Source organism: Staurois parvus, unplaced genomic scaffold (assembly GCF_062004578.1).
Source record: "Staurois parvus isolate SC_StPar_1 unplaced genomic scaffold, SC_StPar_1.0 ptg000025l, whole genome shotgun sequence".
NCBI lineage: Eukaryota > Metazoa > Chordata > Amphibia > Anura > Ranidae > Staurois > Staurois parvus.
The window spans coordinates 14113488-14133126 of NW_028317821.1; the positions used below are offsets into that span (position 1 = coordinate 14113488).

General features: G+C 39.8%; 1 protein-coding gene across 3 annotated transcripts in view; it reads left to right on the forward strand.

Annotated features, from left to right (window-relative positions):
* NEDD1 (NEDD1 gamma-tubulin ring complex targeting factor) overlaps positions 1-19639 on the forward strand; it is a 101089-nt gene that overhangs the window by 25938 nt on the left and 55512 nt on the right. For 2 of the 3 annotated variants that reach the window (XM_089651924.1, XM_089651934.1), the window contains exons 3-7: positions 3280-3374; positions 4930-5046; positions 5151-5291; positions 5377-5606; positions 9260-9458. In XM_089651924.1, the coding sequence (XP_089508050.1) occupies positions 3280-3374; positions 4930-5046; positions 5151-5291; positions 5377-5606; positions 9260-9458 (782 nt within the window). Of the gene's footprint in view, positions 1-3274; positions 3375-4929; positions 5047-5150; positions 5292-5376; positions 5607-9259; positions 9459-19639 lie in introns of all 3 variants that reach the window. The other variant, XM_089651943.1, reaches the window with a different exon arrangement.

Below are 19639 nucleotides of genomic sequence, written 5' to 3' on the forward strand. Positions count from 1 at the left end.
CCTTTGCAGTCAATTACAGCCTGAAGTCTGGAACGCATAGACATCACCAGACGCTGGGTTTCATCCCTGGTGATGCTTTGCCAGTGGGAGGCACATATGCAAACTGTTGTAATTCCTACACCCTTCACCTGATTTGGATGTAAATATCCTCAAATTAAAGCTGACAGTCTGCAGTTAAAGCACATCTTGTTCGTTTCATTTCAAATCCATTGTGGTGGTGTATAGAGCCAAAAATGTTAGAATTGTGTCGATGTCCCAATATTTATGGACCTGACTGTATGCCCAACATGGACCAGCAAAAGTACTGGTATGTGAACAAGAAAATGACTGTACCTGCTGTATGCCTTTTAAAATGAACAGTGCTGAAAGAAATCTTGTGGCTTCTTTTACTGAATATGTCCTTCATGGTTATCCATTATGTTCAGTGTTTTTTTTGAGTTTGTCTACTAGTGGAATAAGTAACTGGTACAGACAACTGCACTGGTACATCAACATGTAGAGTTTGTGTATAAACCTCTGCTCATACACCGCCATATTTCCTATAAAAACAACTTAAAGTATAACTAAAGGCACATTTTTTTTTTTTTTTTATAAAGTGGGAGAGAGATTAGGTCTTTATTGCTGTCCATGCCCCCACTAAGGAGATTCACCCTCTCTGTTTGTCCTATTTACCATTATCATTTTAAAGTGACAGTAAAATAACCCAAATTTTGGGTTGCCCCCAGAAAAGTAATAGAGGGGAAATCTTCCAATGGGGACACTAGTTCTGGTGACCTGAGGGTCCCCAAGGAATTCACTTACTTTGCAGGAATTTCCTCTCTTCCTTTTTGGCTATGGGACAGGTAGTGAAGGGAAATTTCTGCAATGGAACACAGATGGTGAAACAAAATTTGACAGGGGTTATAACCTTTCTTCTATCAAAAAAAAAACGTTTTGCCTATATTTAGAATATTTCTTGTTGAGTCAAAGTGCTGCCAAACAGTAATCCAGTAATGGATAAACATTTTTACAGTTCTCTGTGGATGCCAATTATGTAGATGTGGACAAATGTTTTCCATACAATTCATTTGAAACCATGATTCCTATCTCATGAAAAGTGATGAAATGCATTGGACATGTATACTTAATTGCTTATCTTTTCTTTGTCATTGAATAAAGCAAAGAATATATTCTATAAAGATTCTAAAATTGTCTGGATAGATTTGTTGGTAACCTTAGAAATTATTTTAAGTAATTGCATCATAGTGATATTTCACATTTTTGTATTTAGAATCCCACATACAGCATTCAGCCTTGTAATTCATCAGTCAGTCTTTTTCAATGGAGAAAAGTTGTCACTCTGCTGTTTTGGTATCATTGTGTGAACCATACTGTACATGGACCAAGGAAGAGAAAATTATGTGAGGAAAATTTATAGACCAGCATGTCAAAGATAAAGGATATAGGACTGTCCAAACAATTTTAACTTCCAGTGGCTATAGGTGCAAAGATTATGTAACTAAATGCCTGTGGAAGTGTAATCAACACCAGATTGAACAGAAGAGTGATGTGAATGGTGGACAAAGAGCTGAGAAAAACTTACAAAAATAGCTACAGCTTTGATCACTACCATTCATCTTTTTTTTTTTTTTTGAGGTACTCTGGACCCATAGGAAGAAGACCCAGGGGGATGCTACTGTTGAAAGAAAATATAAAAATGCCTGAGTGAGATTTTGCTTAAAAGCATAATAATTCATGTTGCTTTTGGGAGAATGTCCTTTGCACAAATAAGACAAAACTGAACATTTTTGGCAAGTAACCATCAGTTCTATGTTCAGGTGAAAAATAAAAAAACCCCTGTACTGACCTGTGGAAAGATTGAGGAAGCTAGGTTATGTTTTGGGGCTGCTTTGCTACGTCTTGCATGTTGTGCCTTGAATCTATGCAGGACACTGTGCAATCTCAAGACTATCAAGACATTCTGAAATGTTTGCGAAATGTGTTAGAAAGTTCTGTCTTGGTCAAGGGTCTTCCAACAGGTCAATGACCCAAACCTCTAAAAAGCACCCAAAGAATGGTTAGGAACAAAACATTGGACTAATTTGAAGTGGCCTTTCATGTGCCCTAATCTGAATACTATAGAACATCTATGGACAGAGTTTAAACATGCAGACTGCAGAAGGCACGCTACAAATCTGAACTAGTTGGAGCTGTTTGCTAACGAAAAGTGGGTCAAACTAACTGTTGTCAGGTACAGTAGTCTTAATGAGAGCTACAGAAATTGCTTGTTTGCAGTGATTTGCCTCTAAAGTTTGTTCAACAAAATATTAAAAGGGTCATTTTTTTATTATACCAAAAAAATTCAGTTGAATCAAAAGCATAGTATTTTTAACTGTTAGGCTCACACCAGCGTTGTGTGCAGGGGGCAGAGAGGCGTTGGGAAGCGTTTTTACCGCTTCCCAAACGCCTCTGCCAATTCTGCACATTACAGCACATGGTTCTGTTCTAACGGGAGCGTTTGCGTCACGGCAAAACGGACGCCTCTGGTCGAGTCAGGAGGCGTTGAAGCCTCCTATTCTAGTCTATGGTGCTGCTCCGCAAACGCCTGGCCGGCTGTGGTTGCGACGCAGTTACGGGGCGTTTGCGGAACGGTAACATCATTCAAACTGCATTATAGGCATTTGTGGGGAGTTTTTAACGCTCGGCAAACACCTAGCAACTTCCGCTAAACCACACATGCGGAGTGTTTGCAGAGCGTTAAAAAACGCTCTGCAGACGCCGGACCAACGCTTGCCAAACGCTATAGGGGCATTTGGCAAGCGTTGGTAAAACAGCCAAGTGTGAACGAGCCCTTAAATAGAGGTGGATTCTTTTTTTTTTTTTCTTGGAAGTGTACCAACAAATTTGTCAATGCTTTTGTATGATTTTGCTTTTGTGAAGTACTGTGTGCTTTTCCTGTGATTCATTACATTTTTGAATGACCTTGTACGTATCTTCTGAACATGTCTGATATATGAAGATGCAGCACTGTAGCAATTTTTGCTTTCAACTCCAATCAAAGTGAAACTTTCAGATCAAAAGTGCAGAAGCAATAAGTTAGCAAATTCTATTTTATGCTATTTATTGGTTTCAGAGATTTTACAGATTATCTCTTCTGGCATCAGCTTTACATTCTTTGTACTTGAACTTAAAACTGACCTTTTGTTGATAGAAATACAGGTTAATACTAGCATCTGTCCTCCGCACTGTCTGTAACAAATTTCACAGATCATGTTGCACGGTCCTTAACTTTAAGTTCAGATCACTTCCTGGTCAGTGCTTCTGGCAGTGGTGATAAAATAGTCTTTTCAAGCTGTAAGTCTAAACCAGTTCCTCTTTTGGAGCTGGCAGAGGGGGTAAGTAATGCTTTCTTTGTTATCATACTTTTTTTCTCAATTTTTCCTTTGAATATAAAGTGTGCTGTTTTTATCATATTTTCTATCTAACCGTTCAGCTTCACTAAATCGGCTAGCTTGACTAACGGTGTTGCAATGTAAGCAAAGCTATGGGAAATTTGTACCAAGATGTCAGCAACTTGTACGTACACTTTCTATGTTGATGTAATCAAGGTTACTTTAAAGAAGCGACTACAAGAAGAGGGCATTCTGACCTAGTTCATTACCAAAATAACAATTGATTAGGAATTATTCTACTCTCAAATGCTTGACATGAATTGGCATATAAAAGGATGCAGACGAGACAGCCTCCAGGTCCACGTAACTCAGCCAGTGATGTGGGAAGCCCTCTTCAGAGCCAAAGATGTTTTGGCATTGAAGAGGGCTCAACCCTTGAAACGCGTAATCCTTAGTACGCTATGTGGGCTTCCCACACCTCTGGCTGAGTACCGTGGATCTGGTGGTATTCTTGTCTGCATCCTTTTATATGCCAACGCATTCATGCATTTGTGAGTAGAATACTTTTTTGTATTCCTAATAAATTGTTATTTATTATTGCACTTAGTCGCTGTGCCCTCTGTTTCTAGTATATACAAGGATGCCCCACAGTCTTGTGAGGGCAGCAAGATTTTCGGCGCCATATCAACTAGCCAGCCAAGCAGAAAAGTTACATATCTTCAGCAACAAGCCTAAACGCAGGAGGCTATCACTTCTACTTTACAGAAGACCTGAACTAGGGAAGGTGTGCCCAGAAAAGGGAGTTTTAGTAATCGCTATTGTCTACAGTCTTTCAGTCTGTGTGGAGGCAGCCATTTTCATATGCGCGCTGGGCTTTGCTTCATCCTGTCAAAGGGAAATGATTAAGCAGAGAAATCTTTGCTCTGCAGGTCCTCATGTACAGCTTCTTCCAGCACAGTAGAGGCATCACCAAATCTTACTCCAGGTTTTGTGAGTTCTGCCAGAGGAAGCAGTTCCTCTCACTTGGTAAACATACAGATAAGAGGCTGTAGGTAAACTAACATGCCAGGAAATTCCCTGCTATTTTTAGCAATTCAAAAGGTAAAGCTTTCAGGGTACTGCATAGGCATAATTAATGTTATTAGACATTAGTTATAAAGTGGAAGATTTTTTTTTTTTTGTGATATTACTGCCCATTACTTGCAGAAAAATACAAGACATTCTCTGACTGGCAATTTGTGATTGATATTCAGAAGGGCAGCAGTCACTACAAAGATCGCAGCCATCACTGTTGTAGTAGCACAGGATACTGCAGTGATTTACAGTTTCCACATACGCCGACCAGGTATCTTTATATGCTTTCTTACGTTGGGCCAAGGTGACCCAGTGTGGGTATGTAAAATTTATATATAAAACAAATATATAACAATATATATATATATATAACAATTGTGTTTTTTTTCCCTTTACTATTTGTATAGTTAGCAGCATTGTGTTTTTTTTTTTTTTTTTTTTTTTTTTTTACTAACAATTGTTTTCTCCTATTTATTTACTTTAGAAAAAGCAAACATGTGTAAATCTGAACTCAGGCTCACAGTATGTAGTCAGTGGAGGTCTTGATAATACAGTTAACATCTGGGACTTAAAATTAAAACGACTTCATCGAACCTTAAAGGTAACCCCTCCCAAACCATAAATTAAATGACCTGGTGATTTTAATCATAATCTTTATATCGTCAAAGAGTACTTTTTTGATCTTTGTCATTCATTCATTTTCAGGATCACAAAGATGAAGTAACTTGTGTTACATTTAATAGTAGTGACAGCTATATTGCATCTGGCTCCATGAGTGGAGAAATCATACTACATAATGTAACTACAAATTTATCCAGCACACCCTTTGGTCATGGAAGCAGCCAGGTACTAAAAGTGCCTCTTCCTTTTTATATTTTGTTATGCTGTGTATTTCAGTGGAGTTCATTTTCACTTTGTTTGTGTGTTACAGCCCATTCGACATTTGAAATATTCCTCTGTGAAGAAGTTTTTGCTTGGTGCTGTATCTGACACTGGCAGTGTGACCTTGTGGGATGCCCACAGCCAGAATCCATACCATATGTTTGAGGGTGCTCACAAGGCTCCAGCATCTGGCATCTGTTTCTCACCAGTGAATGATCTCCTCCTTGTGACCATTGGACTAGACAAAAGAATTATCTGTTATGATGTGTCCAGCAAAATGTAGGTTCCATATAGATAATTGCTTAAAAGGCTTAACACTCAAAAGATCTGTCAGTGTCTATTTACTGGTGTCACATTTTGCATAACCATGTGTCTTTTTTTTTTTTTTTGCAGGGAAAATATAGTCTTTTTGCAATTTTTAGATATGCATTAATTTTGACCAACTACAAAAGTTGTAACTTTTTTTTAGTTAACTACTGCTTCTCTTGGACGTGTGCAGTGGCAGCTGTGAGCTTTTTCCAGTTTTTCTCAGCTGGCTCTGAGCATTTATTGTAAAAGTGATCTGGTTAACTGTAAAACCACCCAATCACTTTTGCATGCTGCCCCAATGTTATTCAGACTATGCTTCCTCATTAGTAGTTGTTTTCTAGTATTTGTAGTTTGTTGTTCATCATTCTCATTTCTAGTCTTCTGATTACCTCATACTGTTTGAAAACAATACAGTGAGGGCTAGGGTTGTACTGATACCACTAGTGGAAAAGAACAGACACTAGTGGTCAGATTTCCCGATCTTAAAAGGGCAGCACCTTTTCGGTTGGCATTCTGGCATCGCCTTGGTTGTATGAAGACTGGAGTGCTGGTTTCGTTTGTTCATCTTTTGTACTGATACCAGTTTAAGACCGAGTACCAGTACTGATACTTTTTTATCAGGTACTCGTCTACACCAATTACTGGTTACCTCTTTTTCGTGCAGTGTGATTTGAGCCCATACAACATGAATGGGCTCAAATTGCACTGCAAATAATCGCACGTGATTTGAACAGGAATGTAGTGCGATTCCCGTCTGAATCGCATGCAGTTTCCCGCACCGCTCCTGTGTTAACCCAGGCTGTAGTCACTATGACTATGCAGGTAACTGATCTACCTGACTACTATACTGACCTACCTGATTCTTACACTGACTCCCAGTATATGCCTCACCGGAGGTGTAGGGGCAGGCAATACTGCGATCTGGAGGGATAATTGCCAGCATTCTTTAGTTTACTTTTCAGCTGTCAGTGGGGGAATCCCGTTTTAGTATTGGTGCATTTGCATGAGTACCGATACTCGTACAAATGCTTACTATCAGCACCAATATCAATATCTGCAACCCCAGTGAAGTCTCCTAAAGTAGTAGTAAACTTCTGTGATGTTTGTGTTTTTTGTATTTTTTTTTGTTTTTGTTTTTTTTACCTACAGGTAAGCTTATAATAAAGCTTGCCTGTAGGTAAAATGGATATCCCCTAAACGTGCAGCAGCCAATGATGTTACTGGCTCATGCGCTCTGAAGGAACAGCATTCCTGTGCCATTCCTTTAGAGCTCTGTGCCGTGCCTGGGACTCCCGCTCATGCAGGAGTGATGTCAGACAGCCAGAGCCCTCTAACCCAGAAGGAAGACTGGGTGAAGATGGAAGCCTCTGCAGCAGTGACTGCGCTTGCCTCTGGAGGGCTTCATCTTGAGGTTAAGTTTTTTTTATAATGTACTAGTATGCAATGCATACTAGCACATTATATTGTCTTGCTGGGGGAAAACCTTTTTTTTTTTTTTTTTAGCATTACTACCTTTTTCATCTGGGTTTGAAGCAGAATCATGAAAATATGGTATAGTATGCACTCAAAATGCTCAGGAAAACTAACTATAAACTTTACAATAGTAATTTGCACTATGAGCTCACTGAAGATATGGCATAGTTTTTCTTTTTAAAGTTTAAGATTTAGTGATTTTCTAGTAAGCCTTGAAACACAAAATCTGTTAATGAGATTGTAAAGCAGATGTGGTGTTAGCAGACATCATCTATTACTTGCAGAGTGTAGTTGGTCTTTAAAATGCTTCACGTGCATCCTACGCTGCTTTTGAGCCTATGGGAGATGATGCATACCAAAATGCAATGTCAGAATCTTGATGTCCACTTTAAGGAGTGGGCTCGATGCTTTGGGAAATAGGACTGAAGAATACTTGGGGCCTGTCAGGGCGTTCTTGTATTGATGGAAATGTACAGTTTGCTTTTAGGTGCACTCTGCTTGTATTTAACATCAGTTTCAGATACTTCTGAGGTCATTAAGAGACCCATTCACAGCAGGGCAGTCTGCTGTTGGTGCATTTATGTTTATTGCATTAATACATCCTATTCATTAGTATAGGTTGCACCGCACCCTAGCACTCTGAAAATCTGACCTGCACTTTGACTACAGTGCACCAAAGTGTATTTTTTTTTTTTGTCAGTGTTTATTAGATTTCAACCTGTTCAGTAAGGCCTTGTAGGTTAATTTTCTGTCACTTATGTACATTCAAAACATACTTATGGTTTTAAAAAGAACATGCTGCTTTAATGGCTGCTATAAACTTGCTGAGTGCTTCCAACATTTATAGATGGCTAGCTTCCTCTGTGTAGGGATAGTTTTGTAAATCTGTTCCAAGGGCAAGATCATTCAGCAAGAACTTTAATGTGCAAGAAGTTTAGTATTATTCATTGCATTTACACATCCAGGTGGTTCACATGCCTAGGGAGAAAATAAAATGTATTTTCAATAAGTACAGTTTTGTTACCTGAAAGGAAAATTTGTAACTTATATTTCTACTTGCTGTTCCATGTTTTTGATGTTTGATCTTCACATACACACTTGTATAGCAGAAAGTATTCAGATTTTTTGAGAAGGCTCTACTGTGCTACGCATTGGTGAAGTTTACAGCTTTCCAATTCATTTTTTTTCTCTCTTCAACATTACCATTACCTTCTAGGTTATATTTCCTCCTCGTATATAGATTTGTGAATACTGCCTATAGTGATTATCTGTAAAAAAAAAAAAAAGGCTGCAATAATTTCAAGAAAAAGAGTAGTCAAATTAACCTTTTCACTGCCCGGCCCTACACGCCACTTTTAATCTGTGTTGGGTAGACCTGTTCTGCAATATTTAACTTTCTTATTTCTCACTTAGTTTTCAGAGTTTGCATTGGGCCCCCAAACCATGCATATTCTGAAGGCACACCGGTAGAATAAAAAGATGGTGCTACTAATTTTGATAGTTGCACAAATGTTTATTAAGCTGCTATTTTCAATAAAAAAATGCTCTAAATTAATTTCTAATGCACACGAACACAAAACTAACAAAATTCTTACAAAATCTAAAAAGAAAAACCCAGAGTAATAAATTATTTGTAAATTTTTTTTTTTTTTATAATTGTGTCCGCATTCTGATGCTCCTTTTTAAAGAGGATGTTGTGGGGGAGATCAGTTGCACAAATCGAGGGAACCTGTCAGAGCCAGGAGTGAATTTAAGTATTTCTCATTATCTATGCCCCTACCTACATTTAACAAGACGATTTACTCTTGAAAGGAGGGGAGAGCTGCAGTGATTGCGTTTGTCACATTCCTGGAGATCAGCTTTAAAAAGTGCAGATTTTTGCAGTGACCAGAGAGGACTCATGGTTGTGTATGTTGGTTGCAAGTTTCCCTTCCAACTTGAATGTTCTGAATATGATTTTTTTTTTTTTTTTGTATAGTTCATTTTAACAGCAGGAAGACTAACCTTTTATTGCTTAAACATACCTTACTTACTGAAAGCAATGTACAAACCTGTGAAAGAAGAGTATAACAAACATGATAACCGAGCATGTGTAATGTCTCTCTCATTTCAATGTATGATTATTTTTAACTTTGTTCTCTTACATTTAGCCTTCTTCAAACAGTGGTAGTGGAATCACCTTTGACTGCTGTAGACTTTATGCCAGATGGCGCTACACTGGCAGTTGGCTCTTCTCGTGGGAAAATTTACCTTTACGACTTAAGAATGTTAAACTCTCCAATTAAAACAGTTGGTGCTCATAAGACATCTGTGCAATGCATTCAGTTTCAACACAGCAACATTCATAAGGTATGTTATGAATAGAGCAACTTGTTTAGTGGGTATTTGACTCCATTTATTTACTATATATCGAAAATTTATATAGATCTCTAAACGCGCTTCTCTTCCAGCTTGTACAAGATTGTATTCAAACACAAAAAGGGCCAGAACTCCAATTTGTTAAATAATTGATTTATTAAGGAGCCATTGCGATACCTTACACACCAGGAAGACTAATTTATCTGTAGCTTTCAAGTTGTCCCCTCAGCCCCCTTTAAACCCTTTCATGAGCTCGATCTCATTCCAGCGCTCTCTTCATCTGCAGCAGCTCTTCTCCATTTTCTTTCTCTCTCTCTCTCTCCTCATGGGAGACTTGGCAGCAGAGACATTGCCTCCTGCTGCTGTCAGTCAAATTCTGTGAGGAGGTAGTAGGGAGCGGGGCCAAGCCTTGCTGTGTGTGTCAGTAGATGCACACAACCTGGCTCAGATCTAGCCTGCATGAGTGTGCCTCTATAGTAAGCAGCTTGCTATGGGGGCATTTGGAAGGGAGGAGGCGAGAGTCCTAGTGTGGGACCCCAGAAGAGGAGGTTCGGGGACACTATGAAAAACCATTGCACCAGAGCAGGTACAGTGGGTATAGAAAATAATCGCCTTCACTTTTAAAATAAAATGATCACATTTTGTTGCTTTGCAGCCTTAAATGAAGACATAGTTTTTGTTTTATCCAACTGTAGTTACTCAACTTATAACATCCATGTGAAAAATATAGCACCAAGGTGTAAAAAAAAAAAATACAGTCACTGAGTTGGAAAAAAGGATCACTCCCCCTCCTAAAAATGAACTCCGGTGTAGCTAAAAACCTTCTCAATGACACACAAAGCCATTTGATTTTAAGTGTGATAATCTGGGGTCATTTTGATTAGATCAGCATGAAAAGAGCTTTCCTGGAGTATTTTAGTCCCTGGTAGTGAAACTGAAGCAAACGATCAACTATGGGTGGCAAGAAACTGTCAAAAGATCTCCGGGATAAAGTTGTGGACATGTACAAGTCAGAAGGTGGATGCAAAACAATTTCAAAGGCTTTATCAATGCCTAGAATCACCGTGAAGTCTGTTAAGAAGTGGAAGGTATTTGGTACAACACAGACCCTCCCTGGATAAGAACATTGCTCCAAACTGGATGAAAGCGTCAGGAGGACGGTGGGTGGAGCCTGACGATGGCGGCGGCGGAGAGCTCGAGCTAGGAGCTCTCGCACGAGCCCTCTCTGACCGACCCCCCCTCTATTCGGTCTTAATTCCCCCCAGCGGTATGGAGCCCTAGTTGGCAAAGAAATACCTCGGTCTGGGGGGCTTTCTTCAATGGGCAGCGGTGCGCGGTTGAAGCCGGAGAGTAGTGGAGAGAGACTGGGACGCTGAGCCTGGTTGCCGGGAGACGAGGAGGCGCGACCGGGGCACGTGACCAGCCGCGGTGCATCCCTGGGAAGCAGGGACGCCGGCCGGCCTAAGGCGGACAGGGGGAAGGAGAGGCGTGGGAAATTGGAAGCCGGCTGTCTCCCCGATGTGATAGGGAGACGCTCACTGCTGCCTATACCCCCCTACCTATCTGGATGTCCGCACCTGGACCTGGTGGAGCCAGGAATACCAGGATTCCCATCCTGCCTCCTTGGGACGAACCCTAAGGAGGAAAAGAAGAAGAGAGGAAAAAGGAAAGGAAAAGAAGAGGGAAAGAAAAATAACACATCATCGGAAACCCTGAGAAATCCCCCCTCCCAGGATTGAGCAGTAGCGATGGCCCCCCGTACAAGCATGGAGCTACCGTCTTGAGAAGGGAAGGGTGAGTGAGAACTACTGGAGACTTATTGTGTTGCTGTGTTGTGGATCCCAGAGTGACATAGGAGACCAGGAGGTGAAAGGGGAGGGGAGGATTTCCAGGGGTAAGAAGAGAAGAAGAGAGGAGGCTCAGGTGTCCTAGGAAAATAAAACATAAAAAATTGCAAGTTTGTCTGGTACAGAAATTATAAAGGAGAGGTACAATCCCATCTTGAAGATATAGAAGGAAAAAAAAAAAAAAAAAAAAAAAAATTTTAATAACAGAAATTTCACAGAGGATATGAAGAATAAGGGTCCCAAGGCAGCAGGGCCCAAAGGGTCTCAAACAGGAACAATAAAGAAATTTACATCATATGGAAATATTACGCCAGAAAGGGCCCAGGGCACAAGCACAAAAGGGGAAATGGACATTAGTTCAGGTAATAGTCCGAGGTTATCATTGGGCATGAATAGCAGCTGCAGCCAACAAATAGAGGACGGTTTGGGAAAAAGAAAATCAGATGGGGAACTACAAGCACCAAACAAGAAGGAGATGATAGAAATGTTTCAGAACCTGGAAAAAATGATAAAACATGAAATGACAGCTATTCGCAATGACCTAGGGCACCTGCTTTCAAGAATAGAAGAAACAGAGGAGAAAGTTAAAATTCAAGCTCAAAACTTCGATAACTTAAGGAAAAAAATAAACCAACAGGAAAACATTCAGAAAAAATTGATCTATAGGATGGAAGCCCAAGAAAATAAAGAAAGAAGGTGTAACCTTAGGGTACGAGGAATTCCAGAGACTGCAAAAGGCGAAACACTATATGAACTAGTGAAAAAAATCTTTAACTCCATAAGAGATAGACCTGAAACAGACGGGATCAAGTTAGACGGAGTGTTTAGAATAGGAAAGCTCAAACAGGCTAATGAGAAGGAAAGACCGAGAGACATAATTGTACAGTTCCAAAAATTTGGGGTCAAAAATGAGATTTGGAAGAAGACCAAAGGAAGATCATTAATTAAGTATAGAGATTTGACTATCCAAATTTATGCAGACTTAACAGCAGAGACCCTATGGAGAAGGAGATCCCTGAGACCCCTGTTGGAGCAAATGAGGAAACAGAATGTGCAGTATAGATGGGGTATCTCAGCATCTCTGATTGGCTGGAAAAACGGGGTCACAGCCTACTTGAGATTTCCGGAGGAACTAAGGGTCTTTTGCGAGAGACTGGATTTGCAAAGAATTGAGATGGCGGGGTGGGAAGAAGAAGAAGAAGATAAAGGAGATACAGATGTTACGAGGAAAGAGGACTGGCAGCGGGTCGGGGGGAGGGGGAGGGAGATTTTGGGGTTGGGGAGGGAAGGGAGGGAGAATTAAGTAGAAATTATGTGTTTGTTTTTTTTTTTTTTTTTTTTTTTTTTTCTCTCTCTCCTGCTTCCGTCTCTCGCCCCTGATCTCTCCCATCCGGATGTTGAGGTCCCTCAGAACATTCTGGTGAAGGGAGGGAAGTTAAGATTCTTCTTGAGCCTGGACGTTAGAGAGAAGAGATCTGGGGGGGTCGGAGGAGAGGAGAGCCGTCCATGGGCGGAGCTTACGCCCTAAGTCTTAAATCAAAGGTGGAAATAGATCCACAAATGATTTGTAGGCAGTTTATAAGCCTAAAAACGGGTAGGGGAAAAAAAAGAGAGGGGGGGAGGGAGGGGGAGTGGGAGATGGGGGTTGGGTGGGAGGATGAGGGGGGAGGGGAGGTGGGGTTAAAATGTTGCACGATAGAAGGGCCTAATAGAAAGAGGTTTATTAGAAGAAAGATAGACAGATTTAAGAAGGATGGAAGAAATACAGGTTATAACATATAATGTGAATGGGTTGAACTGTCCTGGGAAAAGATTTAAGTTGTTTAAAGAGCTACACCACAGGGCATCGTCAGTTGTATTTTTACAGGAAACACATTTTGAGATAGAGTCAAATGTGAAATTAAAATCAAAATATTATCCAACATGGTATTATGCTGACTCCCCAATTAAAAGAGCAAAAGGGGTGGCAATAGGGTTGGCAAAGAACATGAGATTCGAGCTGGAGGATAGAAGAACTGATCCGGAGGGGAGATTCCTATTTTTGAAAGGTAAATTACAGGGAATCGAGTGTACTTTAGCCAATATATATTGCCCCAACAAAAAGCCGGAGATCTACTTGAAGGGGCTGTTGAAAAAACTGATGGACTTTAAAAAAGGGCATTTGATAGTAGCAGGAGACTTAAATCTCTGCATGGATCCCCAAAAGGATGCAACCTCCCCTGTGCGGAGAGAGGGGGGTGGGTCTCTGAGAGCTTTGAAGAAGGTGATCCACGAGTACCAGCTGGTGGACACTTGGAGAATAATGCATATGAGAGACAGAGACTACACCTTCTTCTCTAAGGCACATGAGATATATTCGAGGTTGGATTATATTTTGATAAATCATCAACTCATAGAGCTATTGGTTAAAATAGAAATAGAGATGAGTACGTTCTCGGATCATGCCCCTGTCACAATGAAAATAGGATGGGGAAGACGGTGGACGGGAGGTTTAGGATGGAGGTTAAATGAGGCCCTTCTTTTGGATGAGGACATAGCTCAGAAGATTGGGGAAGAGATCAAGCTATATTTTAAGGAGAATGAGACAGAGGAAGTATCAACAGCCACAGTTTGGGAAAGTCACAAGGCATATATAAGAGGTATCCTGATTGCGATGGGAGCAAGGAAGAAAAGAGAAAGAAGAGAGAGGGTTAGTGGGCTCCTAAAAGAAATCCTGGATCTAGAGCAGATACAAAAGAAGAAAATAACAAGAGAAATAAGACAGAAGTTAATGGATAAAAAAGATGAATTAGAGAGATTGATGGACGAAGAGAGGAGAAGAGTATATAACAAAGTACTAAATGAAAGATATAGATGGGGCGACAGACCAGGAAAATATTTAATGAGAGCTCTGAATAAAAAGAAAAATAGAAACTATATAGAAAGGATAAAAAATTCTAAAGGAGAATTGGTTTATTCAACCAAAGGGATTATTAAAGTATTCACGGAATACTATAGAAAACTGTATAATATTAGCCCCCATGGCCCTTTAAAGGAAAATGTAAAGGATATTAATGAAAAAAGGATGATATATTTAAAAAATGCAGGATTACCAAAGTTAAGTGAAATACAATTGAATGCCCTGGATGCGGAAATTTCCCAGGAGGAAATAAAAGTAGCATTAAAAAGTACAGGGGGTGGAAAAAGTCCAGGCCCGGATGGGTATACAGTTAAGTACTATAAAAAATACAGTGAAATATTGTTACCTAAGCTGAAGAAGTATATGAATGAACTGGGAGGAGGGATGGAGGGTAGAGGAGAATCTCTTCAGGCCCATGTTGTACTCATTCAAAAGGAGGGAAAAGACCCTTCCCAGTGTTCTAGTTATAGACCAATTTCACTATTGAACATCGATACTAAGTTGTACGCAAAGGTCCTAGCAAATAGGCTGAAAGATCTAATGCCTGAATGGATTCACGGAGATCAGGTGGGCTTTGTCCCAGGGAGAGAGGGTAGAGACAATGGGTTGAGAACTCTGATGCTCATTCAGAAAAGTAGAAAAGGGAAGGCCCCGGTGGTACTACTGTCGATTGATGCCGAGAAGGCGTTCGATAGAGTGGACTGGGCCTTCATGATGGACAACTTAGAAGTGTTGGGGATTGGAGAGAGAATGCGGGAGTGGATAGGTAAACTATATAGAGAGCCCACCGCAATTATCACGGTAAATGGGGAGAGGTCGGAATCCATTGGAATGTCCAATGGAACAAGACAGGGCTGCCCACTGTCCCCCTTGCTGTTTGTTCTGTCATTGGAACCCCTCCTGTCTACGATAAGAAATAGTGGAGCGGTAAAGGGAATCCAGATAGGAAATATAGAACATAAAGTTGCGGCCTTCGCGGACGACCTATTGTTTTATGTAGACAACCCTCGAATAACATTACCTAATATAATAAAGATCTTGAAGGAATATGGCGATTTATCAAATTTAAAAATTAATCCAACAAAAACAGAGATCTTGAACATTAATGTACCAAAGAGTGAAAAGGAAAAGCTACAAAAAGAGTTCCCCTTTACATGGAGAGAAAAAGATTTAAAATACCTAGGAATAAAACTGGCTATCTCATATAAACAGCTGTATAGATTAAATTATATTTCTTTATTAAATGAGACCAAGGAAGAACTAAAAATATTAGAAGGAGGAAACCCATCATGGATAGGACGTATAAACCTAGTTAAAATGGTAATCATACCTAAAATACTGTATAGATTCCAAATGGTCCCAATTAAACTCCCAGAGGCCTTTTTTAAGATAATGAAAAAAATGATAATAAGATATATTTGGAGGAATAAAAAACCAAGAATAGCATACGAAATATTGAGTAGAACTAAAGAGAAAGGGGGAATGGGATTACCTGATGTCAAGAGATACTATAAAGCAGTAATTTTAGCAAGAATTTATGATTGGACATTCAACCACAAGGGGAAGAGTTGGGTACAAATTGAAAACGAATTGAGTGGGATTAGTCTGAGTAAGATGATATGGGTCCCAGCACATTTTAGAAGAATTAAAGAAAGCACAAGTATTTACACCTTAAATGTCTTAAGGGAATGGGATAATTTACACAAAAATAGGAAATGGGAATTCAATTCTATATTAATGCCTCTCGTAAATTCCGATTATTTCCCCCCAGGAAAGGATGAGATATCAGGTAGATGGTTTAAAAGGGAAGATATCCAACTGAGAGATGTATTGGATGAGGGGGAATTGAGACCATTTAAAGAATTAAAAGAGAAGAAGGGAGAAAGTTTTATTGGAATAGACGAGTGGAAATATCATCAGTTAAAATGTTTTATTGGAAAACTACCAAAACCCCTGAGATTAAAAAAGGATTGGAATAGGTTTGAAAGGTTGTTAGAAACACGTAGAGATGGGAAACACGGTATTGCTAAAGTTTATAGAATACTCACAGAATTAGACACAGACACAAAGTTAATTTTTATAACGAAATGGGAAAGAGATATGGAGGTGGTGTTGGATGAGGACCAACAGAACAAGATGTATAGATTGATACACGAGAATGTTTGTATGAGAGACGTGGAGATTAATTATAAATGTCTGACACGATGGCATATTACACCGAGTATTGAGCACAAGATGAGGAGGGAGAATTCTAAAATGTGTTGGAGAGGTTGCGGGGAGGAGGGCACGGTGTTTCACATATGGTGGCAATGTCCGAAAATTCAGGCTTTCTGGAAGACAATAGTGAACTCAATAGAAATAATAACTGGAAATGACATAGGGCTGGACCCAACGATGTGTCTTCTACATAATGCTGGGATCTCAGTAAATAAATATAAAGAATCAGGCATATGGTACTATCTAAACGCTGCAAAGGGGTTGATACCCAAGTTCTGGCAAAAAACAGAGGTGCCGAAGGAGGAGGATTGGATCAACAGAGTAAATCAGATAAGTAGAATGGAAAGATCTTACTATATGCAGGAAGATAGGATGGGAATATACTATACAAGATGGGAAAAATGGGAAAACTCAGGAATGAAAGAGAAGTATAGAAAACTATAAATTAAGATACTATTGTGCCTCGAGAGAGTATAGAACGTGCTAAGTGGAGGGAGGGGGAAGGGGGGCGGGAAAGGGCAGGGAGGGGAGGGAAAGAAAAGATTTATTAGAAGGGGTAAGGTAGAAATGTATGGGATATTTATATGTATTGTTACCTCTTCTTTTGGAATTTTTTTGTAATAATATGAAAAACTAATAAATATTTAAATTAAAAAAAAAAAAAAAAAAAAAAAAAAGAAAGCGTCAGGAGGAAACTGATCAGGCTACGAAAAGGCCTACAGGAACTCTGAAGCAGTTGCAGAAATTTATGACAAGAGTGGTCATTGTGTACATTTGATGACAGTATCACACATTCTCCACAAATGTGGCTTGTATGGGAGGGTTGCAAGAAAAGTCACTCGTCAAGATAGGCCACATGCAGTCATGAGTGAGCTTTGCCAAATTGCACCCTGAAAATTCTGAGGTCACATGGAAAAAGGTGTTCTGGTCAGATGAGACTAAAATTTAATTATTTGTCCTCAACATGAAACGATATGTCTGGTAGAAATCCAATACAGCTCACCATCCAAATAACACCATTCCTGCAGTAAAGCATGGCGGTGGTAATATCTTGTTATGGAGGTGTTTCTCTGTAGCAGGGACTGGAGTACTTGTCCGGATAGAAGGAAAAATGAATGGGGCAAAATACCATCAAATTCTTGAGGAAAATCTGCTCTCTGCCAGGTGACTGTTTTTGAATTTTAATTTTTTTCTGACATGTTGGTATTATATCTTTCCCTTGGATGTAAATACAGCTGGATAAAACAAAAACTGTGTCTGTCTTAATTTCAGGCTGCAACGCAACAGCATGCAATTATTTTAAAGGTTTGTGATTCTTTTCTATACCCACTGTCAATGACGTTATTTAACCGCTTGCTGACCGCACTATAGCCGAATGACTTCTACAGCGCGGTCATTCAGTTCTGGGAGGGCGTCTAATGATGTCTTCCTAGAACCGTATGCCTACTGCGGCATGTACCTGGCGATCTCTGTGATCGATGTGTTCTTCGGACACCGCTGATAAATCACGGTAAAGGGCCAATCACAGCGGCCATTTACATCATGATCAGCTGTGATTATGTGGTAAACACACTTGCTGGTTATTGGCAGGACTTTCCTCATGCTGTCACAGCATGAGGAAAGTGCTTCTGATAACCTGCAAGTGTGAAAGGAGACATCTACACTAATTATCAGTGCCCTTATTATCAGTGGAAGCCCAACAGTGCCCTTCAGTGCTGCCTGTTAAATGTCTAACCGTTTCCATTAGTGCATATCCTTGCCGCCTATCAGTGCCCACCAATGCTGCCCCATCAGTGCCCATCAGTGTAGCCTCATCAGCGCACATCAGTGAAGAAGAAAAATTGCCTGTTTGTGAAATTTTATAACGTTTTTTTCTCTTCAAAATTTTTGGTCTTTTTTCGTTTGTTTAGCAAAAAATAAAACAACCAGTGGTGATTAAATACCACCAAAAGAAAGCTCTATTTGTGTGGAAAAAAACAATGTATACAGTGTTGCATGACTGCACATTTGTCATTCAGTGTGACAGCGCTGAACATTGGCTTGGGCAGGAAGGGAGTAAAAGTGCCTGGGTAGGCAAGTGGTTAAAAAATTAAAATACCCTTTACAATCTGTTTAATCTAAACTAAACCTCCACTTGAAGGAGCAGGGTTTAACAGAGTTAATTAATGATGGTGAAGCACTTTTATTTATCCCTTGTAAGCATTATAAGCACTTTAGGGTCCATGCAAACTGGACGCAGAAGATATGACAGAATCTCTGGCAGAAAAAATGCTTGTGTTGCACAACAGTTTGAGAGTTTGTGAGCATTTGCTTTTTAGAAGCATTTTTTTTCCAAAACCTCTGCTCATTTTTCAATGTACACTTGAAAAATCAGAGCGCTCCTAAATGTTGTGTTTATGCACATTTGAGCATCAAGTGTTTTTTTTTTTTTTTTTTTTCTGCCTCTAAACGGTTCTCTGCAAATATGCCTGTAAACGCCCTAATGTGCATGCACACATAGGCTAATATAGAGCTGCTTTGTACAGGCTGAAGAAAAAAAAGCAAACCGCTCGTAGAAGCAGCGTGTTTTTATTTATTTATTTTTTTATACCCAGTGTGCATGGACCCCCAGAGGTTTATCCAGTGTGCCCTGCATATTTCTTGTTTGCTCCCTTCTCCCAAAGCTTGAAAGTCCATGTCGGTTCAGCAGTGAGCTACTAATAAACAACATTCAGCCAATTTACCCTCTGCCAATCATGAGGGATGTGGGCTTTTCTGTAGTTATAACTAGTTGTATACAGTGCATCCAGAAAGTATTCACAGCACTTTTGCCACATTTTATGTTAAAGCCTTATTCCAAAATGGGTTAAATTTATTTTTTTCCTCAACATTCTACAAACAATACCCCATAATGACAACGTGAAAGAAGTTAGTTTTGAAATCTTTGCAATTAAAAATAAAAAATGAAAAAAAACACGTACATAAGTATTCACAGCCTTTGCTCAATACTTTGTTGAAGCACCTTTAGCACCAATTAGCCTCAAGTCACTTTGTGTATGATGCTACAAGCTTTGCACACCTATTTTTGGGCAGATTCTCCCATTCTTCTTTGCAATACCTCTCAAGCTCCATCAGGTTGGATGGGGAGAGTCGGTGCACAGCCATTTTCAGATCTCTCCAGAGATGTTCAATTGAGTTCAAGTCTGGGCTCTGGCTGGGCCACTCTAGGA